This window comes from Mauremys reevesii, linkage group 10 (assembly GCF_016161935.1).
Source record: "Mauremys reevesii isolate NIE-2019 linkage group 10, ASM1616193v1, whole genome shotgun sequence".
Lineage (NCBI taxonomy): Eukaryota > Metazoa > Chordata > Testudines > Geoemydidae > Mauremys > Mauremys reevesii.
In genome coordinates this window covers 68,990,860-69,015,133 of record NC_052632.1, presented here as the reverse complement: position 1 = coordinate 69,015,133, position 24,274 = coordinate 68,990,860, and the positions used below count along the sequence as shown (strand labels likewise).

The 24,274-nt window shown below is 42.0% G+C and overlaps 2 protein-coding genes across 5 annotated transcripts in view; one reads left to right on the top strand and one right to left on the bottom strand.

The window, feature by feature from the left end:
• The window catches only part of LOC120374053 (acyl-coenzyme A synthetase ACSM4, mitochondrial-like), a 52,392-nt gene extending 31,555 nt beyond the window's left edge, over window positions 1-20,837 (bottom strand). Inside the window, exon 1 of one of the 4 annotated variants that reach the window (XR_005585862.1) lies at window positions 20,373-20,837. The gene's annotated coding sequence lies outside the window, so the exon portion shown is untranslated. Of the gene's footprint in view, window positions 1-1,099; window positions 1,204-20,372 lie in introns of those variants that run through there. The other 3 variants (XM_039493264.1, XM_039493262.1, XM_039493263.1) reach the window with 3 other exon arrangements.
• PDILT (protein disulfide isomerase like, testis expressed) overlaps window positions 1-24,274 on the top strand; it is a 39,201-nt gene that overhangs the window by 4,480 nt on the left and 10,447 nt on the right. Inside the window, exons 2-8 of the mRNA XM_039493265.1 lie at window positions 10,699-10,905; window positions 14,454-14,587; window positions 17,271-17,408; window positions 18,025-18,135; window positions 19,323-19,448; window positions 20,845-21,042; window positions 23,183-23,303. Coding sequence (XP_039349199.1) covers window positions 10,699-10,905; window positions 14,454-14,587; window positions 17,271-17,408; window positions 18,025-18,135; window positions 19,323-19,448; window positions 20,845-21,042; window positions 23,183-23,303 — 1,035 coding nt within the window. The remainder of the gene's footprint in view (window positions 1-10,698; window positions 10,906-14,453; window positions 14,588-17,270; window positions 17,409-18,024; window positions 18,136-19,322; window positions 19,449-20,844; window positions 21,043-23,182; window positions 23,304-24,274) is intronic.

Below are 24,274 nucleotides of genomic sequence, written 5' to 3'. Positions count from 1 at the left end.
AATTAAAAGCCCAGAATGCAACATTCTGAACTTGGCAATGGGATGTTTGAAATCAAACCAGAATCCAAATCTTACAGAAGGTTCCCAGCTTTTCAATGAGCTTAATTAAAGCACCAGATCCAAGTGCCTGTGGACTTTGGACTGTTTGTAGCCAAACGTTCATTATTATTTGTATTACAGTAGCATGTAGGGGTCTCAGCTGAACCCAGGGCTCAATTGCACTAGGCACTGCACACACACACACACACACGATAAGAAACATTCTCTGCTCTGAGGAGATTTCAATCTATATAAAGTCAGACAATGGGTGGGAGAAAGGAAGACTTATTAGAGCGGAGTGAAAATTTTCATCTGAAAACTTTTTTTCTGGCCAAAAAAATGAGGATCTGGTGACAGTGAAACATTTCGATAATTTGTGTCACTTTTGCCAAATTGTTCTGGTTAAAAAAAACAAACAAAAGCAAAAATCTGAAAAAATCATAGTGTTTTGTTTCAAATGTTTTTGAAGCAAAACATTTTGATTTTTCCGTTTGAAATGACTTTTCATTTAAAAGAAATCCTTTAATGTTATTAAACAACAAATCAGAAGGATTCAAAATGGTCAGTATCAAAATGAAAATTTTAGTTCAACCAGAAATAATTTTTTTCCAAATTTTTGATTCACCAAACAGTCTGTAAAATTTCATTGTCAGTTTGACCCAAAACGAGGGTTTTTTAAAATTTTTTCGCACAGCTCTAATTGTTATCACCATTTCACAGATGGGAAACGGAGACTGAGAGATGAAGCGACTTGCCCCAGGTCACACAGGGAGCTTGTGGGACAACCAGGAATTAATCTTAGACCTCCTGAGTCAGCATAGGATCATCCTTCATTTCTTGGGCCCATCTCTGATTGGGGAAGGATGGAGAGAGAATCAGACAGAACACAAATTTCTGCAAGTTTGGGTTCTTTGGCTTTGGTCCATTACCGACTGGGGTTTGAGCTGCAAACTCTGCAAACCTAGCTGTGAATACAAGGTCCACATGTGGGGTTCATTCAGGCCTACCCCTTATTAATCCTCCCCAACCCTTTCCGCACTGCATCTCATTACATACTTACCAGCCCCACAGTATTCAGCAGGACAGTCCTGTTTTAGTGCTTCCCCTCCAGAGACTTCCCAAACCTTCTGGGGTCAGTCAGCTCAGCACAATGTCCGGGGCCCATTTTCTCTCAAAGTTTGCAAAAAAGAAAAGCCACTGACTTTTGGCTGGCAGCAGTGGGCCAGTCAAACGTGCAGTGCAAAGCAAACAGGGCAAAGTCCCAGTATCGCATGAAGCGAGGACCCAGAAATCTATCTCCTTTCTGTCCTCTTCACTAGCTCATTCTCTGTAATAGGTTGTGCTCTGCAGTAAGAAAATGAAAGAGGCAATATTGAGAGGATGGAGGGAGCAGAAATTCAAATTTCTCTTTCATTTTTGCAAAAGAGAGTTTGCATTCCCTAGTTAATCATAACTAGGGAATGCAGTTTGGAAATAATGTCATGGCACTCAAATTTGCCACCACCTTCTTTCCTGTATTTCAGGGGAGGCTAGTGGACATGACGTGGCTGTCTTAGCCACATACCATTTGTGTACTGTGTGTGTGACCTCAGGTGGCACTGACTGACCCCACCGGAATGGTCTGACTGCTGTCTGTGCTCTGGTGTGTCAACCAACAGTAGCCAGCTGGGAATATTATTGTCCCTTTTGGCCTAAGTAGTTAGCTAATATTCAAGGCCTTTCTGGGTTGTTTGTGTTATGAGCAGAAATTGATGATACAAGTGTGGTATTTCTTTGTAAATAAACAGGATTGCACCAAAGAGTGTACACAAATTCCTCTTTCCTATGCACTGTAGAAACAGACAACAGGAGGCAGTTTCCTTCCTTGTTCACAATTCCAAGCCTGCTGCGGCCAGCATTCTGCCTAAAAGAAGTACTTTCTCTTGGCTTCCTGTTCCTCTCATCGCCGCGCTGCCAGTGCTTCTCTGGTCCTCTCTTGGCTTTCCTAGCTGATTTCCTGACGACCTTCTGCTTCTCCCTCCCACAGACACACATACTGCTGCAATCCTACCAATTTCAGCTCCTGCATTTGCAATGGAAACTTTTCAGCCCCCATGGCTCAGCTTCTCTTCCAGCCTTGTTATGCTGGTCCAAATTTGGGCAGTAGTTTCTATTGTTTCAGCTATTAGAAAACAAAGGAGCATGTATTTGCTCCCTCATTCAGGCTGAGGGAAAGAGTTTGGTGTTGGCTTCAGTGAGGTGTGTGATTGCTCCACAAATCAAACACACACTGGTTGGTGTCTACCAACACCCTCCAGCATAACAACATTCTTTTGAATTTCCATTAGGATGGAGGAAATGGAGTAGTTACCACAGGCAGCAGGAACCCCCTGCTTAGGGCTGGTCTACATGGGAAAGTTTTACCAGTTGTACTTGTATACTTATACTGATACAGTTAAAATGGTGTAACTCCTTGTGTGGACAGTTTTATTCCAAAGAGAAATAAGTAAAGGCCCTCGTACCCTGGAATAAGAGTGTCCATGTTCTGTGTGTCAGGGCGGGCTATAGGCATGCGTGGAATTCACAGCATATTCTGGGGGGAAACTGATGCTTCAAGAACCTGTCTCCATGGATACCCTAGCAGGAGGCCTGTGGAGAGGCAGGTCCAGTAGCTGAGTCCTTCGGCTGGCCTAGAGGAGAACCATTCTGATATTAGGAAGTTGGTGAGGTACGTGAATAGCTGCTCTCCTGCCTCTAAGACAAGCCAGTTGGGAGATTTGTTTCCATTGCATTCTGGCAGAGCTCCAGTAACAGTAGCTGCCCCACTCAGACTATATAGGCTTCTTTACACAGTACATCAGTACAAGCAAAGGTGTGGATTTAAACCAGTGTGATAATATCAGTATAAGTCTCCCATTGGACCCTCTTATTCCAGGGTACCTGTTCAGTGGATAAACAGAAACTGTTTCCTAGTGCTTTCAGTCTAGCACATTACAAGGGTACTACATTCAGTTGGCAGGAAAGGAGTGTAACAAGTTAATGGCATTCCTTAGGCTCTGGACTCAGATTAATAACAAATACAGTGATTGCCGTTAAAAAAAAGTCAACTAATACCGTACAGTTCCCAGAATTATTTCTCTTTCTAAGCACAAAGGAAATCTGTGGCGTCTCAGATAAAAACTGAGGTAACTGTTGGCAAGTGATGACTTTTTAAAGGCAATAATAACATTATAGCAATACTAGAGAACACTATCCCACATCAATGGGAAAGAAATACATCTATACAGAGAACCTCCAAACACCTCAGCATACGAGACATACCAGGATGAATTAAATACAGGGAACAGAAAGGTGTATTTCTATCAAAAACACTCCCCTCCCTTGGAAATTCCTTCAGTCCCTGTGAATTGGGAATCTAATTTTTTAATCAGAAAGCCAACATCCAAAACGGACTCCAGCAGTGAAAGCTGATAGTGTATCTCCTTTAAAGTACATGCCTCTCAAAGTAGTTAGGGTATATAATGAACAAAGACATCTACCGCTGGGGTTTTCAAAGGAGCCTAAGGCTTGGGAAGTCAATGCCATTTGGGCACCTAAGTTCTTTAGGCTGCTCTGAAAACACTAGTCTTACTCCTTAAGGCCAAGGTTCCTGAAAATGGTCACAAATTGTTCTGTACCATATGCAAGCCCTGGGGGAGCAGGCCAAGGGACACACACATTTGGGAATGTAAAATAGGTACCGTGATGCTCTAATACCCCTTTGCAGCTTCCCAGGACCATGCAAACTCCCCCCTGGTTGTGGCTTGGAGGGGGCTGCAGTGGAGGCTGTGGCCAGCTCCATAGTGGGGGCTGTGTGTCCCCCGTGGCTGTGCCCCCCTGCTGCGGCTGGGGCTGTGCCCCCTGCCATGGTGAGGAGCTCAGCCTGTCAGTCCCCCCACTCCCATGGGACTCCATTCCTCCCCCTTACATAGCCCTGCCCCCTGCTTATTTTTAGTAAAGTCACAGACAATTCACGGGCTCCATGAATTTTTGTTTATTGCCCATGACCTGTTCATGACTTTTACTAAAAATTACTGTGACAAAATCTTAGCCTTAACAATGACCCATATGATCATATTTTAATCATATAATGTCACAGTTGTATTATCCCAATTTAGTACAGAAACTGACCCAAGATATTATGGGCCACATTTTGCAGACAGGCCAGTCCTCGCTTAAAGACAGCCCCCCAACTTGAAGCAATTACTCACCAGCAACTACACACCACACAACAAAACCACCAACCCAGGAACCAAACCCTGCTACAAACCCCGGTGTCAACTCTGTCCACATGTCTATTCAAGAGACACCATCATAGGACCTAACCACATCAGCCACACCATCCAGGGCTCGTTCACCTGCACATCTACCAACGTGAGATATGCCATCATGTGCCAGCAATGCCCCTCTGCCGTGTACATTGGCCAAACCAGACAATCTCTACGCAAAAGAATAAATAGACACAAATCTGACATCAGGAATCGTAACATTCAAAAACCAGTAGGAGAACACTTCAACCTCTCTGGTCACTCTAACAGACTTCAAAGTGGCAATTCGTCAACAAAAAAACTTCAAAAACAGACTCCAACGTGAAGCTGCAGAACTGGAATTAATTTGCAAACAAGATACCATCAGATTAGGCCTGAATAAAGACTAGGAGTGGTTCGGTCATTACAAAATCTAAACTTAATTTTCCCAATACTAATTTCTCCCTACTGTTACTCACACCTTCTTGTCAACTGTCTGCAATGGGCCTCTCTCTCACCACTTCAAAAGTTACTTTTCCTCCCTTGGTATCCTGCTGTTAATTGATTTATCTTGTTAGACTGACCTAACACTTGGTAAAGCACCCCCATCCTTTCATGTATTTATACCTCCTCCTGTATTTTTTACTTCATACATCTGATGAAATGGGTTCTAGCCCAGGAAAGCTTATGCCCAAATAAATTTGTTAGTCTCTAAGGTGCCACAAGGACTCCTCGTTTGTTTTTTTAAAGTCAGGGGGAGTTTGCTCATTGATCTCAGTGTCAGTAGGATCAGGCTTTAAATGACTTGCTCAAGTTCACAAGAAAGTTTGCAGCAGAGACAGGACTAAAACAAAGCCCTTCTGACTTCCAAGCACCCTCAAGAGTTTTCTACAGGGAAAATTATATGTCTGCGGAGAAACGGAATAAGCAGCCTACACACCAAAAGAAGCAGAGTGGGCCTGCTGAGATTCTGGCTAGGAAATCAGTACTTAGCCTGACAGCAGGCAGGCTCACTGCTACTATAGTAATCACCAGGACCATCAATAAAGATTGCAGAGTGAAACTGGAGGCAGATGACAATTAGGTAAAGATGGAGACAACTGCTGTGCTTCCATGTAGACTCATTTGAAGGATGCTGTAGGGCCATTAAATACACTGTTTTTGTATTGGCTAATCTCATCCCTAATGATCACATTTCAATATATTTTAGTCTAATAAATTGCATTCCTAAAAAAAATAATAATCAGTGGCTCATTCGTGATGGCTCTGTGTTTAAGAAGGCTGGCCTGATGGGACTCCAGAGCTCTCAATTCCAATCCCAAATTCCATCGTAAGGTTTTTTTGTGACTTGGGCATGATATTCTCTGTGCCTCAGAGCCCCATCTGTAAAATGGGGACAGTAGTATTTCTGCCTCTTACTGTTCGTCCATCTTATTTATTCAGGATATAAACTCTTCAGGGCAGAGCCTATGTCTCATTACGTGTTTGTACAGCACCTAGCACAATGGGCCTTCATCACAGTTGGGCCCTTTAGATGCTCCTGGAATACAAATCTATAACTAACAGGGGCAACTTTTAAACAGTTTGATTCAAAATCAGTTTCCCTCTCAATTCATCAGGTTTTACTTTCATGCCATCTGCAATGTCATAAGCATACTAGTTCTCTAGTTGAGTCTGCCCAGGAAAACAACATTGACAGGACTTGAATTTCTAATGTAGAAAAGCCGGAATTAAATATGTTTTTTTTTAAAATATCAACCAAAAATGTTCAGGCTTTTTCTGTACATTGGAAAGAAGCGAAACCAGGCAAAACACAACAAACGAGCAACCACCCCCCAAACCATGCGCGTGTGTGTGTGTGTGTGTGTGTGTGTGTGTGTGAGATTTGCTCTAAAGATGAGGATACTTCAGAAATCTCCATGTTCTTACTGTAGCTCTGAAAGCGACAGAAACTTTGGAAATCAGCTGAACGGGTAAGAGGAGTGACCACGGTTCTTCTTTGCAGGCACTTTCCTCACACAAAGAAATGATTCATAACATTACATAAGCATGTGAAAGGTTCCCCTTGGTAAAAATAAGCAATTTAAAAGTCACTCATTGATGCTTGATTTTTACTGAAAGTCAGAAAGAATGAGACTAGCAACATGAAAAGAGAACAGCAGGAAAATAATGAGACTAGCAAGAGGAAAAGAGATTCTTTTAACAACTGTACCTTTATATCCTATTGTTTCCTCTTCCTGCACCTGAACTAAGCAACCTGAATTGTCTTCAGCTTCAGATGCCGGATATTTTATTTCTGCTGTGCTCATGCTCAATTTGTCACAATCCACTTGCACTGATAAGGGCTGTGTTTTAGATTCAGGTCCATGTAAAAAAGATCATCAAAAGAACTCCTCACAAATCAGTGATGAGACTGGGTGAGTGGGAATTTAGTGATGATCGCAGGAGACAAGTCAGTAAAAGTCAGTCCTGTAAAATCCCCAAATACTGTTTTTTAAAATAAAGTATTGACATTTAGCTGAAGACCACCTCCTGGCAAATAAAATCTAATGATTGGTCTGATGACATTTTAAGGGTCATTCGTTTTCTGACAGCTGTGTTTGATTCAATAAATTGATAAACAATAGAGATGATATTTGTAGTATAGTTACCAGTCTTATCACCCCAGCCAGAAGTTTTTCAATGGTGACCTTTGCCAACCCTGTCTTAAGCTCTATGCCAACAGACCGGCTGTCCAACTGCATCTACCCCTGTGTTCTGCACATGTCCTAATCCCATGGACGTTGGAATCTGTGTAGTTGTTCTAGCCTCAGGCTAGGTCTACACTACAGCTCATGTAGGCAGAATTTATGTCGCTCAGGGGTGTGAATAAACCACCCTCTGAGCGACATAGTTACATGGACATAAGCGCCGGTGTGCACAGCGCTATGTCAGTGGGAGAGTATAAAAAATTTGGTTAAAAGTTAAATTTAAAAGCATTTTCTTCCTTAATTTAAGTATTAAAGCCTTAATTCAGCAAAGAATTTAAGCATTTGCTTTTCTTGAGGTCAGTGGGACTACTCGCATGCTTAATACTTGCTACTGTATTGCTTTCCTGCTTCTTTTTCCAATAGCGCCCTATTAAGCTAGACCAATACATTCATACAGGAAATTCTAATAACACAGTGTAGCTACACAGTAACTGCACCACACTGCCCAGAATACACTATTCGTAAAGTTATTACATACCAGGATTCTTAGATTACACAGCAGCTCCATGTCTACCACAGCCTGTGTTACTAAACATTTTTTCTCTGTGCCTATTTTAAAGCATCACCTACCTGTGCTTGGCAAACATTGCCTCATATGTTCTAAAGCTTTTTATACTTTGGATGTGCCATTATGTACATGGTAGGTCAAATACTCTTATTTACACTAGTTTACAGCTGGAATATAACCAATGTGCTTGGATTGGCACTCTACATACAAAGTTTAATCTGGAGGGCAAATACTTTACAAAAGTTGTGGGGGGGAGGGGGAAGGTTAGTAGGACCATTTTTATAGTTATCAAAGAGAGCAACTAAAGTTAGAATTTTCTAATAGATTTTATCCTCCTGTAAAACCAAAATTGCTTTATTTGATGGAACTGTAACTTTACAGGTAATTAGATCCACTGATGCTTTTAGTCCAATTTATTTTATGTAGAGAAGTCCCTTCCATCTAGAAAGTTCTGTGGCATTCACCACCATGGTATCCTAGGCCCCACTAACTTTTTTTTTTCCCCTAACAAGAATTTCATTTGGCATATTTGCACCTGGAGCAGCCGCTCTGATGGATGAGCTTGTAACAGCTTCTGAATCTGAGTTAAAAATAGTTTACACGAGAAACAAGTTAGTAAAATCTAAAAGGTTAATGTTTTGAGAAAATAAAATTGTAAGTCAGCATTTTTAACAAAAGCCATAAACCCAGGGTGGGCAAACTACGGCCTGTGGGCCGGATTTGGCCTGCCAGCCATTTTAATCCAGCCCTCCAGCTCCCAGTGGGGAGTGGTGTCTGGGACTTGCCCCACTCCGGTGCTCCAGCTGGGGAGCAGGGTCAGGTGCCACTCCATGCAGCTCATGGAAGCAGCAGCCTGGCCCCTCTCCAACTCCCATGCGTAGGGGCAGCCAGGGGGCTCTGCTCCGCATGCTGCCCCTACCCCAAGCGCTGTCCCATCAGCTCTCATTGGCTGGGAACTGCAACCAATGGGAGCTGCAGGGGCAGTGCCTGTAGATGGGGCAGCGTGCAGAGCCGCCTGGCCGCGCTTCCATGTAGGAGCTGGAGAAGGGGCATGCCGGTGCTTCCAGGAGCCTCTTGAGGTAAGCGCTGCCCAGATCCTGCACCCCTGAGCCTCTCCCAGCGCCCCAACCCCCTACCACAGCCATGATTCCCCTCTCACCCTCCTAACCCCTCGATCCCAGCCCGGAGCACCCTCCTACACCCCAAACTCATCATCCCCAGCCCCACTCCAGAGCCCACACCCCCAGCCAGTGCTCTCACTCCCTCCCGCACCCCAACCCCAATTTTGTGAGCATTCATGGCCCACCATACAATTTCTATTCTCAGATGTGGCCCTCAGGCCAAAAAGTTTGCCCACCCCTGCCACAAACTTACTGGGTGAAAACCTGACCTACTGAAGTCAATGGCAAACTTTTCATGGATTTTGGTGAAGCCAAGATGTCACCCAATATTTTCTGTTACAACTCAGAAGGAGCCAGCACTGTTGAACTGTCTGATCCTTACACTTCCAGGAACTCACTTAGAAAACTATTGTTAAAAAGAAGGATGAAATCAGCCCATGCACACCCCCAACAAAGCACATTCCAGACTGACCCCAGAAAGAAGGTAGGTGGTATCACACTCATTTTACACTTGGGAGAACAAAGGTACACAGAAATTAATGGCCTGATGCATCTCCCATTTGCACCAACAGAAACTCCAACTTACTTTGGTGAGAGGTAAGCATATGTTTAAAGTTAAGCACATACTTTAATATTTCGCTGAATGACATGACTAAGGTAACACAGCATGTTGGTGGGATTTAAATCCAGGAGTACCAGCACTGCCTTTCCTGAGCTCCATTAGATCACATAAAAACAAATAACCAGACCCTCAGCTGATAAACTGCTTTGCGCCATTGATTCCAAAGCTTTCTTATCTGAGTCCTTACTGTACTGAATCCCGTGCAGGTCAAATAACTAATAACAAAAAGAGGTTGCTGGGTATTACTATTCATGATCCTGATTGCACTGGTTGGATGGAAGAATGATTTATGGTGGGGACTCAGAATGATGACGATGATGATGAATCATGCAGGGAAATGTAACTGATCACTGAGCTAGATTAAACGTTTCATCTGCCATTCATTTATGAGCGCTCTAATGAAAATGATCACTCACTTTCTGGTATTATTATATAAGACAGTGTCTTGATTAGGAAAAATTGTAGAGACGTGTATTTATTTCCAGTTCTATGGTAGTACAAAAGACATTAGATTAAAAAAATAGTCATGCCATTGGATTTACAATTTGGTTTATAAATAACCCAGACTATCTGTCCCTGTTTGAAAGGTATATTGATAAAACTAAAATGTTTCTGTCAGGGATTGAAAGGAAATCAGTATTTCAAGTTTTCACTCCCCTCTTTAGGTTAAATAGTAAAGCAAGCCAAATGAGGTGATAACATATCTCAGTTTTATCAGTAGAACGTTAAACTAACTTGCTTTTAAAAGCCCTTTCCACAAGTTGCAAAACTGGAGAACTCTTAGCATTTATCCGATACATACCTTTGAGTTCAAAGCAGCTGGATACAGGAAATTCATTTCTTGTCCCCTTCTGCATAATAACCCAACATACACCTGCAGAGTGCCGACTAGAACTTGCTTCCCACAGCTCCAACACACACACAAACTGTGTTATAAAAACCTGTGTAGGTGGGAGCTGTTGGGTACTCAGCAGCTTCGAAAATCAGCTGACTTAAGTGACTTTATATGAATTAAATGACCCTACCCTCAGGCTCCCATTTTTAAAAATATTCAGAATATTCAATCACAGATGACTCCATTTTATTCCTTCCCCGCAAAAAAAATTAGCCCCCCCACTGGAGCTTTTAAATGACATTTCTTGCTACACATGCACAGGTACAAAACACAAAAATACATATAAACATGCAGAGAGTGATCATTCGTAATGAACAAAATAGATCAAAAAGGTCTCTCTTGTTTTAGGCTCATTGGATGGGATAGGTTCCCATTGTTTTGTGTCTCATCAACAGCCCTGTTTATCCCTTTAAAATATTGCCTGACTTAATGGTTTTGAGTCTGAGACTTAACACTCATGACTACATGATTGGTTTTCTCTTTGTTGATCCCTTTCAGACACTTCTTTATCTGGACCATCTCAGATTCTGGCTGAAGAATTTGCGAAAGCTGCGGGGCAGCTTAAAAAAGAAGCTCCTGGTATCAGATTTGGCAAAGTTGATATCACAGACCAAAAAGATCTGAAAAAAGAATTTAACATTCAAGAGTTTCCGATTGTGAAGTTCTTTGTGGATGGTGATAGGAAAAATCCTATAGATTGCAAAGGTAAACTGTTGTTTGGATTGATGGAAGGGCATAATATCCATCGTATTACAGATGGAAAAGACTTATTACATTGTTGACTGGACAGAACATCATGCTCAGACAGAGAATGTATTAGATAGTAAAGGGATTCTGCCCTTGACATTATATGTATAGTTAGCTAAATATGCAGACATAGCTGTGTGTACTTGTGTACATTTAATAAAGACAAACTAGGATTTGAACTTGCCTTCCAAAGTTAGGATTTAAATGCTCTTCTCTGACCAGCAATGCAGATAGCAGCCAAATTCTCTGCTGGCATAACTCCATTGACTACAGTGAACTACCATGCATGCCCATTGACTACAATAAGCCTGAATACAATGGAGTTACACTTGCAGAGAATTTGCCACAATTACTTTTTATTTTGCATTTGTACCACCCACAGGTTTCCTAGTACAAATTCCATGCACAGTATGAGGACAGCATAAATAGCAGAGGTCTGCACTGTGGTTTGCAGAGGACTGTTTTAACAACCTTGTCTGTTGTGTGTGTGTGTGTGTGTGTATGTGTAGATAGATAGATAGATAGAATCATAGAAAAATCTATACCCTAAGAAGGAATTTTGAAGCTGGCAAATTACCCACCAGAGGGAGCTCACATCAAGCCCAATAATGCAATGGAATCATTTTAAAGATTGCATGTAAAGTACATTAAGATACATTAAACAGACTATAGCATTTGGCCTGTGCATTCCCTAGTTCAGAATATGCACAATTCCTGGACATCCAGACTTGATTAGAGCTTTTGCTTCATTAAAAATAGATACAAATAATATTCTTTTTGTCTACATTTCTCTCTAACTGTGCACACTCGTTAAACTGTTTTCTTGCAGCTCAGAGGTAAGTAGCCTGGGCAGGGACATGTTTTTTGAGTCTGAAGAGAAGTAGATGGGCCAGGATTTTGTAAAAACAGGAGCCTAAACTTTGGCTCCTAAACGCACTTTTAGGCATGTGAATAAGTGGCCCAACTTTTCAGAGCTGCTGAGCCCCCTCTCACTCCCACAAACTTCAGTGGAGCTGCTGTGTTCTCAGTACTTTTATTCCTTCTTGTGTATCAACAGAATTATTTTATGGGTTCCAGTCGTACACCTGTATAAACAGGAGGGCCTGCACAGGTGTCACTGAAGGCATGATTTGCCCACTGAACTTTTATTAGTGGTAATGGTGCATGAGAATGAAAGAATCCAGCCTGGGTCTTTGTTTGAGTCTGTAGGGCTGGCAAGAAACCACCTTTTAGCTTGCAAACTCATTTGACGTGTATGTTACTGAGAGACAGTGAACAGGGAGCCTGATGATGCCAGAATAGAGCTGCCCTTTCAGCGTTACCAATAAATGAGCTGCAAAGAGTTAATATATTTAGGGTAATGTAAAAAAGAATTCACAAATTAGCTACAGCACACAACTCCAATAGTTCCTAACTGGTTGACTGGTAAGTCATTTATTTACAATGATGAGCGAGCATAGTACTGAAAAATCAAACTATTGCTCTCATTGATAGGTTATAGCTGTTCGAAGTATTCAGAGTGGCCTGATGTGGATGTACTATAGTTATCCAGTGAGTTATTTATCAGAGGAAATGTTTAACCCTTAAATACGAAACCAATGTCTTTGGGCTGGAACTGACAGACGAAGTTTAAAACAAGAAAGTGCATTGAAATATTTGATGAAAGAGGGATGTTTTTTTAAATGGTCATCACGACAGCTGATAAACAGAGCCAAATCCTAGTCTTAATGAAATCAATGAGCCATCTACTTCAATGAGACCAGGATTTGGCCCAAATATACTAAGTACAAGGCCATTTCAGGCAAACCAAGACAATGATTAATCCAAAGACAGATTTGCTGAGGTCTGTATGGCTGACTTAACAACAGATTAGCTGTAAGAGCTTGGATCTGCATGTAGACAGTGTTCAAATGCCATGCAGTCACTAGATTCTGTTCTGACACCTTACGTTTCAGACCTGTGTTCTTCAGGACAAATGTAAGCCTGCCATGCTTTTAAAAATTATTATTTGGAATCAGATGCAGTGAGTGCTGCAGCAAAATGTCTGAGTAGCAATCAACTGAATAGGCCTTCCCTGCATTTTAATTTTGTTAAACTGACAAGACGCACGGTTTCAGGGTCTGAATGTTTGATCGAATGTTTGTAATATGTAGCATGATTACACCATAGCACAGTACATACAGGCTGGCACTATATCAGTGCTCTTTTTCATATACAATTCTGATTCACTCCTTGTTGGACCCCTCTGTGTACATCTGCGACTCTTCTTAAAGAAGGTTATACTTAGGGTGACCAGACAGCAAATGTGAAAAATCAGGAGGGGGGTGGGGATGTAATAGGAGCCTATATACAAAAGAAGACCCAAAAATCAGGACAGTCCCTATAAAATCGGGACATCTGGTCACCCTAGTTATACTGAAAAAGATAAAGAGGCATTCTTTTAGGCTGGGATTTTCAGCTCCTTAAGCCCCCCTTTGAGCATTTAGGAGTCATGTTTCTAAACTTTTTTTTTGCAAACATGAGGGATCGAAACTTTGACTGTCCCTGGTGCCTAGTGACTGCAGTGTGTGTGTGCCTGCAGTTGACCCTGCAGCCAAGTCTGTAGCATGGCACCAGTGACAGTAACACACACTAATTCCACTAATTAGATGCAGCACTTCGAAATATCCCCAGAGGACTATTGCTCCATTGCTGTTTGTGTAGACCTGCTGTTTGTTTAGTTTCATATTTAAAAATGTTTATAGGAGAGCCCTTTATTTTCAAATAAAAGCAGAGATTCTTGACCAAAGGAGCTGGGGCTTTAAGGGGAAAAATTATCATATATCATAATATTTGTGATAAAATGGTGAGAGTTGGCAATACTGAGTGCAGTAGGTAAAAGCTGGGAGCATTGAGAATTAAAGGACTTGACCATTTGGGCCTCAATTCTTACCCGTAAACCAAAAAAGCTGAGCTCTAACATTGAAGAAGCATTTTAATATGCCTCAGCACCTATCCCATCTCTTCTGCTGTGCAAGAGGTACAAATCTAACACCAACTTTAACTCAATAGATAGCTCAACAAACTATGGAGTTGCTCTGTTGATATTTCTGTATAGCTCATGGGTGCCATACAGTCTCACACCTGCCACATGAATCTTTGCGCTCCGTGCTTTCCTATTTGTCTGAGAGCCCTGGCCTCAAAACACCCATAAAATCTGTGACTGAACAGGCAATTGGCAACGTGCCCAATTGTTGTTTGTAGAGAACCCAGAAAGTACAATGACGACCACAAACATTGTATTGTGATACCCTGAACTTGTTCAAGTGATTGGGATCTGGATTTGAATTTCAATGCTTAAGTCCACCTTTAATTATCCAATAGCCAAGAGTTCAGGGGTGCATGGAGTTCAAATGAACTTAGACTCAACAACCTTGTGCACTTCTTGTCATCTTGGTTGTTCAGAAAACTGATGTCTTTATGTAATTCTCTTTGACAGTCCCTTTAATTTTTTCCTTGTTCCAAAGGAGTCAGAGAGGCCTCTGCATTTATTACCTGGGTGAGAAGACGAATAGGACCCAGCACTGTAGTTATCAACAGCACTGACCAAGCTGAAGCTATTATCAACTCTGATGATTTGGCAGTCATTGGCTTTTTTAAGGTAACTCTATGGAAAGTCAAAGGCCTTTTTGCCTGTGACCAGGACCCACATTTTTTGCCATCGTCCCCGAGGATCATATTTCCGAAGATGCCTAAAGTTGGCCTCAGAAACTAGGCCTACCGTTTGCTAGGTTTTTTGTTTTTACTACTGTGCACTTATTCCTGTATAAATGTTTACACTTGCAAATACTTGGGTTTATGCAGCGCAAGTTTGTAGCTGTAAAGCCTCACTCCCGTGGTATTCTCTCTGTATGTATATGCACAGAGGTCTTCGGGCTCAGCAGGAGTGCCTGACGGTAGTCCTGGAGCAGTGCTGGGTCAGCCCATGCCAAAGTAGCTCTTGTTATGCCCTTGGAGAGTGCTCCTTGCTGAACATCCCAGCACTACTGACTGGTATAGAACAGGGCAATAGACTTGCCATCATTCCACCCCCTTCTCTTTCTCCTTTGGAGAGGCTTATGGCATTGTTGGCACTACCCATGAACAGGCCTGGTGCTCCTCTGGGGCCAGGCTTGTGACTGCACCCAAGCAGGGCTAGGCACATTCTAATCTCAGGTAGAGAACCAGCCATCTATCTAATTAACTGATTTTCATGCAAAGATCTGAGTTCTTGCACTTGTAAAACCATAGTCATGAACAATTATGGGCTCAGTTTTTGAGGCACTAATGAAAAATTGACCCTTATCATTTAGCTTTGCTGAAAACCAGCAAATATAATCTATTGCACTGGGATACATTTTTAGTTGAACAACATCCTTTAAAGGAGGGAAATGTCTCAGTGTGTTTGGAATCAGATTACTGGAAAGTTCTCACAAACTGCAGATTTGAGCTGCTGACAGCTGGAAAATCTGCTATCGCAATTTCCTAGTTCAGAATTAATAAAATATTGTACTGCACATGGGCCAAATCCTGCACTCTTTACTCAGGCAAACTGCCATTGGTTTCAAGGACTGAAGAAAGACTGAAGGATTTAGGGATGAAAATTATTAAGCATTACGCGCCATTGCAAAGTAAATATTCAGTGTGACTGTAAAAGTTGCGGTGGTATGCAATCTAAAGCCAGTAGAACAGTATTGAATTTTCTTACTTTTTCATGGTACCCTCTGTACCTTTAATATAATTAAATCTGTATTCATATTTTTTCTAACTAAGCAGGTATTTATTCTTCTGTCTGTCCAGGTAGTTTGAACTCACCTATCACGATGGTGTCTGCGCACATTCTTAGATCTTATCAAGTCTAAAGTGCTATTACTATAATGTGCTCTAATGCAGTGGTTCTCAAACTAGGGCCGCCGCTTGTGTAGGGCCGCCGCTTGTTCGGGAAAAGCCCCTGAGGGCCGGGCTGGTTTATTTACCTGGCCATGGTTCGACGCTCCAGGCCAATGGGGGCTGCAGGAAGCAACGCGGGCCGAGGGACGTGCCGGCCGCCCTTCCTGCAGCCCCTATTGGCCTGGAGTGGTGAGCCATGGCCAGTGGGAGCCGCGATCAGCTGAACCTGTGGACGCGGCAGGTAAACAAACTGGCCCGCCCCGCCAGGGGTTTTCCCTGAACAAGTGGCGGCTCTAGTTTGAGAACCACTGCTCTAATGTATGCTCCAACTTGTTGAGGCAATTGAAGTACTGTATTTTGCTTCCATAGCACCTTAGGGGGAGAGGAAGGGTATGCATTGAAAACAATGGGCCAGTTGTGAAAATGCTCCCCCCAACTAGAGTTTTGCTCCACAAGTAGTCCCATTGAAATCATTCATGAACTAAGGTGCAACTCACAAAAAGATTCACCATCCGGCCCAGTATAATAGTGTTACTGGACTGAGCTGATAGTTAGTGCCTGCAGACTTCTTTGATTGGAATTTGTGAATTCATTTGGAGAATGAAATGGCTATAGATTATCATCAGCATGCACTAGGACATGTCAGAAATACAGCAGGTGGAAGCCAATAGAATAAAGCACTGTCAAAAGAAATAAAGAGCCGGATCTGGCCTTCTATTAGTCACAGATTGCTCACCGAGCGCGACTGCCAGAATGTGTCGGAAGATCTCAGCATATAAATTACTATTCATTTAGCATGAAATAATTGTCTAATTAAATGGAAGCTGCAGGAACTGTTGCCTTTCATCATTGTTATTTACTATTAATTGGGGGCTTACAGCATGCTGTCTATTCTACAGACTTAGGACACACGGTTTCTGCCTTGAAGAACATACTATCTAAGCATCAGATATAGGTAAAACAATTCAGACATGTCAATAGGTAGGTCCTCAATCAAGTAGAGATCCTTTCTTTCTGATCTACTGCATAGAAGGGACTCTCTTTAGTGACTCTCACTGTTCCTGTGTGGAAGGGGTGAAGAAGTGGTGTCAAGATCTCGTGCTGCCATGACTCTTTCCCCTCTTGGACAGCCGCTCTCAAGGCCAGGACTTGTCTGGGGCAATGGTGGAGCAGAAGAATAGGCAAGTCCGTGCTGAATGGGGCAGGATAGGCGTTGAGATCAGGGAATGCCATATCAGTCTCACACCAGCCCAGCAGACACTATCTGGAAAAGGTCATGCAGCCAGCCCTGCTACTGTGGGTGTTTACTCCCTCCCCTACACCTCAGAGACCTGCATGAGGCCAGCCTCAGTCTGCTCTTAACTCCCATCCATACAGGGTGCTGGTGATTATAAATCACTGCTTTTGTTCTACAGGAACTTCACGGTGGAGCAGTGGAAATTTTCTATGAGACTGCGAGAGACGTGCCAGAGCTGCCTTTCGGGGTGACGGCCAGCGAGGAGGTTTTTGTGAGCTATGGTATCCGAGAGAACACCATTGCTGTGTTCAAGAAGGTGTGCACAATGGAAACCTGGGGCCTGCATTCTGGCTTCTGAAGCCATATTTAGTCACCTAAAGAAAAGTGGCTCAATTTTCAAATTCACTGAGTATGTACAACTTCTGCTGGACTGACTGACTGTTGTGGATGCTCAGCGTTTCTGTAGCACATCACTTTTGGGGAGGGATCTTTTTCCTTTCCCCCAAATGGCACTGGGAAGAAGCGCTGTCCAAACACAATGACAAACTACAAAACTATACGGAAGTAACATTGACAATTAGGCTACAAAACAAACCAGACCAAGAAATTGTTAAAGCAAAGGTTCACTTGCCATTTCATTGTGCCTAGGCACTGAAAGGGTCTTGCATTAGAATTTAGAGCGCATACACAGTGTATTAGGATTATTGGCATGGAGTAAATTAAATGTGTCAGTTTTATCTTGACACTCAGCTGCAACCATGTTACTAACCTGGTGGCGCCATTTATTATAGAAGAGTTATGAAAATGTTTGTTGCTATTGACAAGAAAAAGTAAATTTGAAAACAACAATATGTTTAATTAATGACAGCATGCTTGCTACAGTCGAGGATAAAGGTGGCTGCTTTAAAAACTTTGCTTTCTTATTACTCAAGGGAAAACCTGTACATAATGAAGTGTCTGAAAACGGCAAGCAGAACAAAGTGGATCTTACCAGATTAATTAAAACTTTTACCATGGATTTGGTCACAGAGTATAATCTTGAGGTATGTTCACTGTATGGAATTAAATAGAGCTAAAGCAGAAGGGAATTTAATATGTTGTTCCTGGAATTCCAGAACCAGCATGGGGCTATGTTGAGCTGGTCACTGAAGCTCATCAGAATTTAGTTTAGTGGGAATCCAGTTTACTTAGCTGTTCTGTTTACCATACTCATTTCCTGTATACCATACAGTTCCACTCCAAGTGACTTCTATGTTAGATTAATAAAAGCAGCAAAGGAAGAACAAATGTAAAATCTCCTTGAGAGAACCCTGTGTGTCTCTGTCATTCACTCCTAACAGCTGATCTCAACAAACTGGCTTGCGGCACTGGCCACTCCAGCAGATGCACAGAGGGACTCATGCAGAAAACTGTCATAACAGTTACACAGCTTCCTACACCAGAACAGCAAATGTTTTATAGGGCTATAATCCCACTGTAAGATATTTTCCTCCAGTTTTGAGAGCACAGTAAAAACATCCCTCAATATTCCCCTATTGACGTCTTTCCTGGAGAACTCAAACTACGAAACTCCATCATGGTGGAGTTCTATCATCTGTTAAACCACACAGGAAAACCTTATTTGAAATTGCATCCTCGTTCAACAAAGCGGATCTATTCTGAATTGATGGCCAATCTGTTATTCATTTCTATTGACCATCACTACTGACCAGACAAACACTAGCTCTAAGGATTCACCCTACCAGTTTTGTAAATAGCTGAAAAACAGGGTCAGACAGTTGTAAAGGTTAATATCATATTCCAAATCTCAGGCTAAGGGTGGCTATGCAGCTGCCAAGCATTTGGTTGCTTTTCGGTAAGCTGATCCTAATAGTTTTTATTGACAACACTATCTTTTACTTGGAGAACTACAGCCAGCAATAATTCTATGCCTGTTGTTATACAAGAGGTCATACTAGATTACCATAATGGTCCATTCTGGTCTCAATCTATGAATAATGCTGCGATTTTCCTTAAGCAGGAAACCCACTTAGCTGCTGCTGATCTTCTTTCACTTTATCCTCTTTAAAACAATGTGGAATCCCAGGGTTATGAAAATGATGGGGAACTATATGAGTCTTGGAAAGTAAAATATGCAAACCTAGAACTGAATGGCATTGATACTTCGAGCATGTGATTCACTGTTCTGCTTACAGAGAGTGGAACAGATGTTGAGCCTTTTGTTTTGCAGACATCCGTGAAGATTTTTGATGTCCCTGTTGAAAATCACATCCTGCTGTTCACCCCTAAGAACTCAGAGACATTCAACAAGACTTATGAAGATTACGAGTCTGCTGCTGTGGAATTTAGAGGAAAGGTTTGTGATGTAGTTTACTTTAGAGTCCTGCTTTGCAAATGTCAGATGTTGAAGATCAGTTGAAAAACACTCTCCAATGCTACTGATAGGAATATATTGCTGTCCGTTTGTTTGCTATCTAACCACTTCCAATAGTTCTCAGAACCATTTTTCTAGCATGGGTCCTTAAGCAAAATGGTCTGGGGAAATCAGATTAGAAGTAAACCCAAAGGGAGAGTGATGCTTTAAAAATACGATTCTAACTGTGTCATGCACAGCAAACCTATTTCTGACCATTCCTATCAAGCCAATTTCTGATCTTACATATGCCCCGTACTAGAGGAACTTCCAGCCATGAAACGTTTAGTAGTGCTTTTTTAGGCTCAGCATCTAGTCTGTGTTGTCGTCTGGAAATGCCATTCTGGGAATTTCAATGAGTTGCTATTGGCCACAGTTGAAACCAGCAGTTCTACCTTAACTGGTTTTGCAAAGAATCTGTCTGACACTGTTTCATCCAGCAAAGTGTGTGTGTGTCTGGGGGGGGGGAGGGGAATGCAGCAAAGGAGAGGGAGAGTAAGTAAAAACCAGCACTTTCTAGCAGTCTCCACTGTCAGTTATTCAATTTTGCTGCTATTGCTCCAAACACCCTAAGTGCTACAGAATGAGAATTCATCTGGTAGTAAAACCGCCACCAATCATTTTACTCTACTATTGGTAAAGACACCTGGATTATAAATATTTCAGCTTTTTGTACTATTAAGTTTTGTCATGTAATGCAGGGCTATGAGAAGCAATAAGAACTTACTGGGGCAAGTAGCATAGCTTTGGTTGTGTGGGAGAGAGCAATATAATTGACCAGACTGCGAAATAAATCTAAATATTAGTGTGCTGCAGCTCTGTGTAGTACAGCAGTATCAAGTAGATTCAGTAAAAGCCCAAACTTACCTTGTTTAGAATGTTGTTACTATGTCAGAGCTGGGGCACAGAAAAGTTTACAGAACTGCTGGGTGAACCACGCTCAGTATACGGTTTTTCAGAGTTCCAGTGGCAGATAAGCCTGGATCCTAACAATGCCAAGTTTTGGGAGGTTCATTTCTGGATCTAAACGTCAAATCTGGCCTGTATTGCTATGGATTAAGCCAAAGCCCTTGGACTGAATTCCTGTACATATCCAAACTCATCTTCAGATTCAGTAGCTTTTAACTGAGTTTCATGTCCAGAATCTAATTTCTTTTAATCTGAAATTCAAAGTGAAGGATGGAGCTGGTTGATACAGGTCCTTCTGGAGGAATCTAAAAGATGTTGATTTATGTGAACAACTGCACAGCTATTTCTAAGGTAATAGACTTCTGCTTTAAGGATGGAATGGCATGCTATGAAGCTGGATATCCAGCATGTTGCTGTTCTTCCTTTCCAGATAATGTTTATCTTGGTGGACACAAATGAAACCAGAAATGGGCGCGTTTTTGAGTATTTTCGCATCACTGAGGTAGACGTCCCTGCAGTGCGAATCTTAAACCTGACAAGTGATGCAAAGTACAAAATGCCTGCAGATGAGGTGACAGTGGAGAATCTAAGAAGCTTCTGTCACAGCTACCTCGGTGGGAAAGCAAAGGTATGCCTCTCTGAAGAGACAGAGTCAGAAGTCCATTTGACACTACCTGAAGATTCTAGCACATTTGCAAAAATAAAGTGAAAATGTCGCTTAAGTTCCTAATCTACCATGTGTACTAGCCTGGTTCTGATTTTACAAGCTTGTTCTTGTTGCTGTCATGTGCTCCGTTTTCAGTGCATACTGGTCTACTCCCTTATTTTGGATAACTGAGATGGACCACAGGATTCTGCCAAGGACTCTGTGAGAATTTAGGCAAGTCACTTATGGCCTGAATTTTACAGGTGACGAGAACCTCTAAATTTCATTAACTTTAACTGGCATTTAGGGTGAACAACTCTGAAAATAAGACCATAAAACCTCTCTGAGCTTCATTCCCCCATCTGTATAGTAGGGATAATAATATTTTCCTGCACCATTGGGGTTTCCTTATTTTTGTGACTCCTTATAATCCTTTTCACTAGAATTATTTCCTGCTGGATCACTTTTCTCTATTCTCATTACAATATTTTGTCATCACAATGAGGTATCAGAACGTTCATGCCACATACGTTCCAAGACAGATACATTGTAAACTGTATTGTGTTTTCAATGTTCTGATGCTTGATTTACTTTCATATTTAACAGCTTCCATTAAGAGGAAGGAAGGAATCATGTGGAGGGGACAGAGAAATCTAGGCAGTGGCATTCACCCCTGTTATATAGCCACCTCACTCCCCTTCCACAATAAACAAGCTCTATAGTTCTCTAGTTTTTGACAGTTATTCAGCCAGGTTTTGTAGGACAACTGGATCGTGTTGGTTCAAGTAACCTTGTGACAGGTTAGATCACAGATATGGCTCCCTTGGGAGCTGCCAACTGATGTGCCAAGACTACTTCTGCCCTGCTTTCCCTGCCAGCTTGGGGCCCCAGCACCCTGTCTTGCTGAGCCAGACATGCCTGTCTGCTCCAACACAGACCCAGGGTCTGAATTACTTGCCCGACAGCTACAGACTTGACTGAAAGCAGCTAACAGAAGTGTTCTTATCTTTAACACTCAGATGCCTAACTCCCAAGGGGGTCTAAACCCAAATAAATCAGTTTTACACTCTATAAAGCTTATACAAGGAAAACTCATAGAGGGTGAACAACTGATAACACTGATAGAGAGAGAGATGCACAGCTGTTGCCCCCCCCCACCTCAGGTATTAATACATACTCTGGGGTAATTAATAAGTAAAAAGTGATTTTATTAAATACAGAAAGTACTGTACATTTTAAGTGATTCCAAGTAGTAACAGACAGAACAAAGTGAGTTACCAAGCAAAATAAAACAAAACATGCAAATCTAAGCCTGATACAGTAATACAATTGAGTACAGATAATATCTCACCCTGAAAGATGTTTCAATACGTTTCTTTCTCAGACTGGATGCCTTCCTAGTCTGGGCACAATCCTTTCCCCGGTACAGCCCTTGTTCCAGCTCAGGTGGTAGCTAGGGGATTCCTCATGATGGCTCTCCCCCTTTGTTCTGTTTCACTCATTTATATATCTTTTGCATAAGGCTGGAATCCTTTGTCCCTCTCTGGGCTCCCACCCCCTCCTTCTCAATGGAAAGAAACCAGGTAAAAGATGGATTCCAGATGGACACGATCACATGTCATTGTAAGACTTCATTACTCGCTTGCCAGCGCACAGGTATACAGGACGACTTGCAGGTAAAACAGAGCCATCTGCAGTCAATTGTCCTGGTTAATGGGAGTCATCAAGATTCCAAACCACCATTAATGGCCCACACTTTGCATAATTACAATAGGCCCTCAGTTATATTTCAGATTTCTAGTTTCAGATACAAGAGTGGTACATTTATACAAATAGGATGATCACACTCAGTAGATTATAAGATTCGTAATGATACCTTAGAAGAGACCTTTTGCATGAAGCATATTCCAGTTATATTAGCATATTTTCATAAAATCATACAGAGTGCAACATCACAAACCTATTTATAGTTTGACATGACTCACAATATTTTAAAAAGCTAAGTATAGTAAGTAAGGGCATTGGCTGAGTATTGTCCAGTTGGATTCACTTAAACCTGAACCGGAATATGGCTTCCTGATATCCCCATCACTTTCATATCCCTGTTTCTCTTTCTGATTAGCCCCATGTATCTAGTGAAGAAATTCCAGAGGACTGGGACAAGAATCCTGTTAAGGTGCTTGTTGGAAAGAACTTCAACAGGGTCGCCTTTAATAAGACCAAGAATGTGTTTGTACTGTTCTGTGAGTATCATTTTAGATTGTTTTAACATGATCACTTTGATGTGAAAACGCAAATGGATTTGTTCTGTATCAAACGAAGCACTGTATATTACATAATTACTATACTTTTGCTGTCTGCTCAAAGCATTATAGGAAGATTTGTGCCATATCATAAGGGAACAGTGTGGTTCATGTACTGACTTAAGTTTGCTCTGCGTAGGGATCCCTAAAGCCAATACTTTCCAAGGCAGTGTGAAATCTTGATGAAAGACAAAGCTATCCTGGCATTTTATTGCACAATGTAACATTTAAATGTGCCATACTATAGGAACTAGACTGTGTTCCATGGACACATCCCAAGGCAAATAGAGGACATCTTACTAGGAGTGCCCCACAAAAGGAGCCACAGTTTCTTTGCTGTGCCCCTTAGCTCCGAGGGGAAGTAGTTTCCTGCTGACCTAAATAGAAGGAGATCACTCTCCCTTCCCTCAACCACCAGAGCAGCTCTGCCTATTTCCCACACCTCCCCATCTACCTGCTCCAGGGTGGGAATAGCAGGTGCAGAGTAACTCTGTGCATCCAGACCCACAATCCAAGTAACTCATGAGTTCTTACTCCCCCTTGTGCCTCTGCCTGGGTGCGTAACCCAAGACCAAACCTAGCCCTATAATGCCAATTTTAGGCTTTTGTGAACACGGTTCCAAGCTTGCTGGTGTTCTGATGAACACCACTGGAAAAAAAGTGGGCCTTAGGGAAACAAATACAATTAGCATGAGGAAAGATGTGCATGTACTCAGATTATCACCACATTTTTGAGGTACAGTTTGTAAGAAGGATAGTGGAGAAAACTGCATTGCAATCATGCTACTGCTGCAGTCCCATTTTCCTTTTAGTTGCCTTCATATGAAAAAAGAAACTCAATCCAATCCCCCAACAGTCTTGTTCCTGCTGCTGTTCCTCTCTGAACCTTGGACCTTTTGACCTAACCTGAG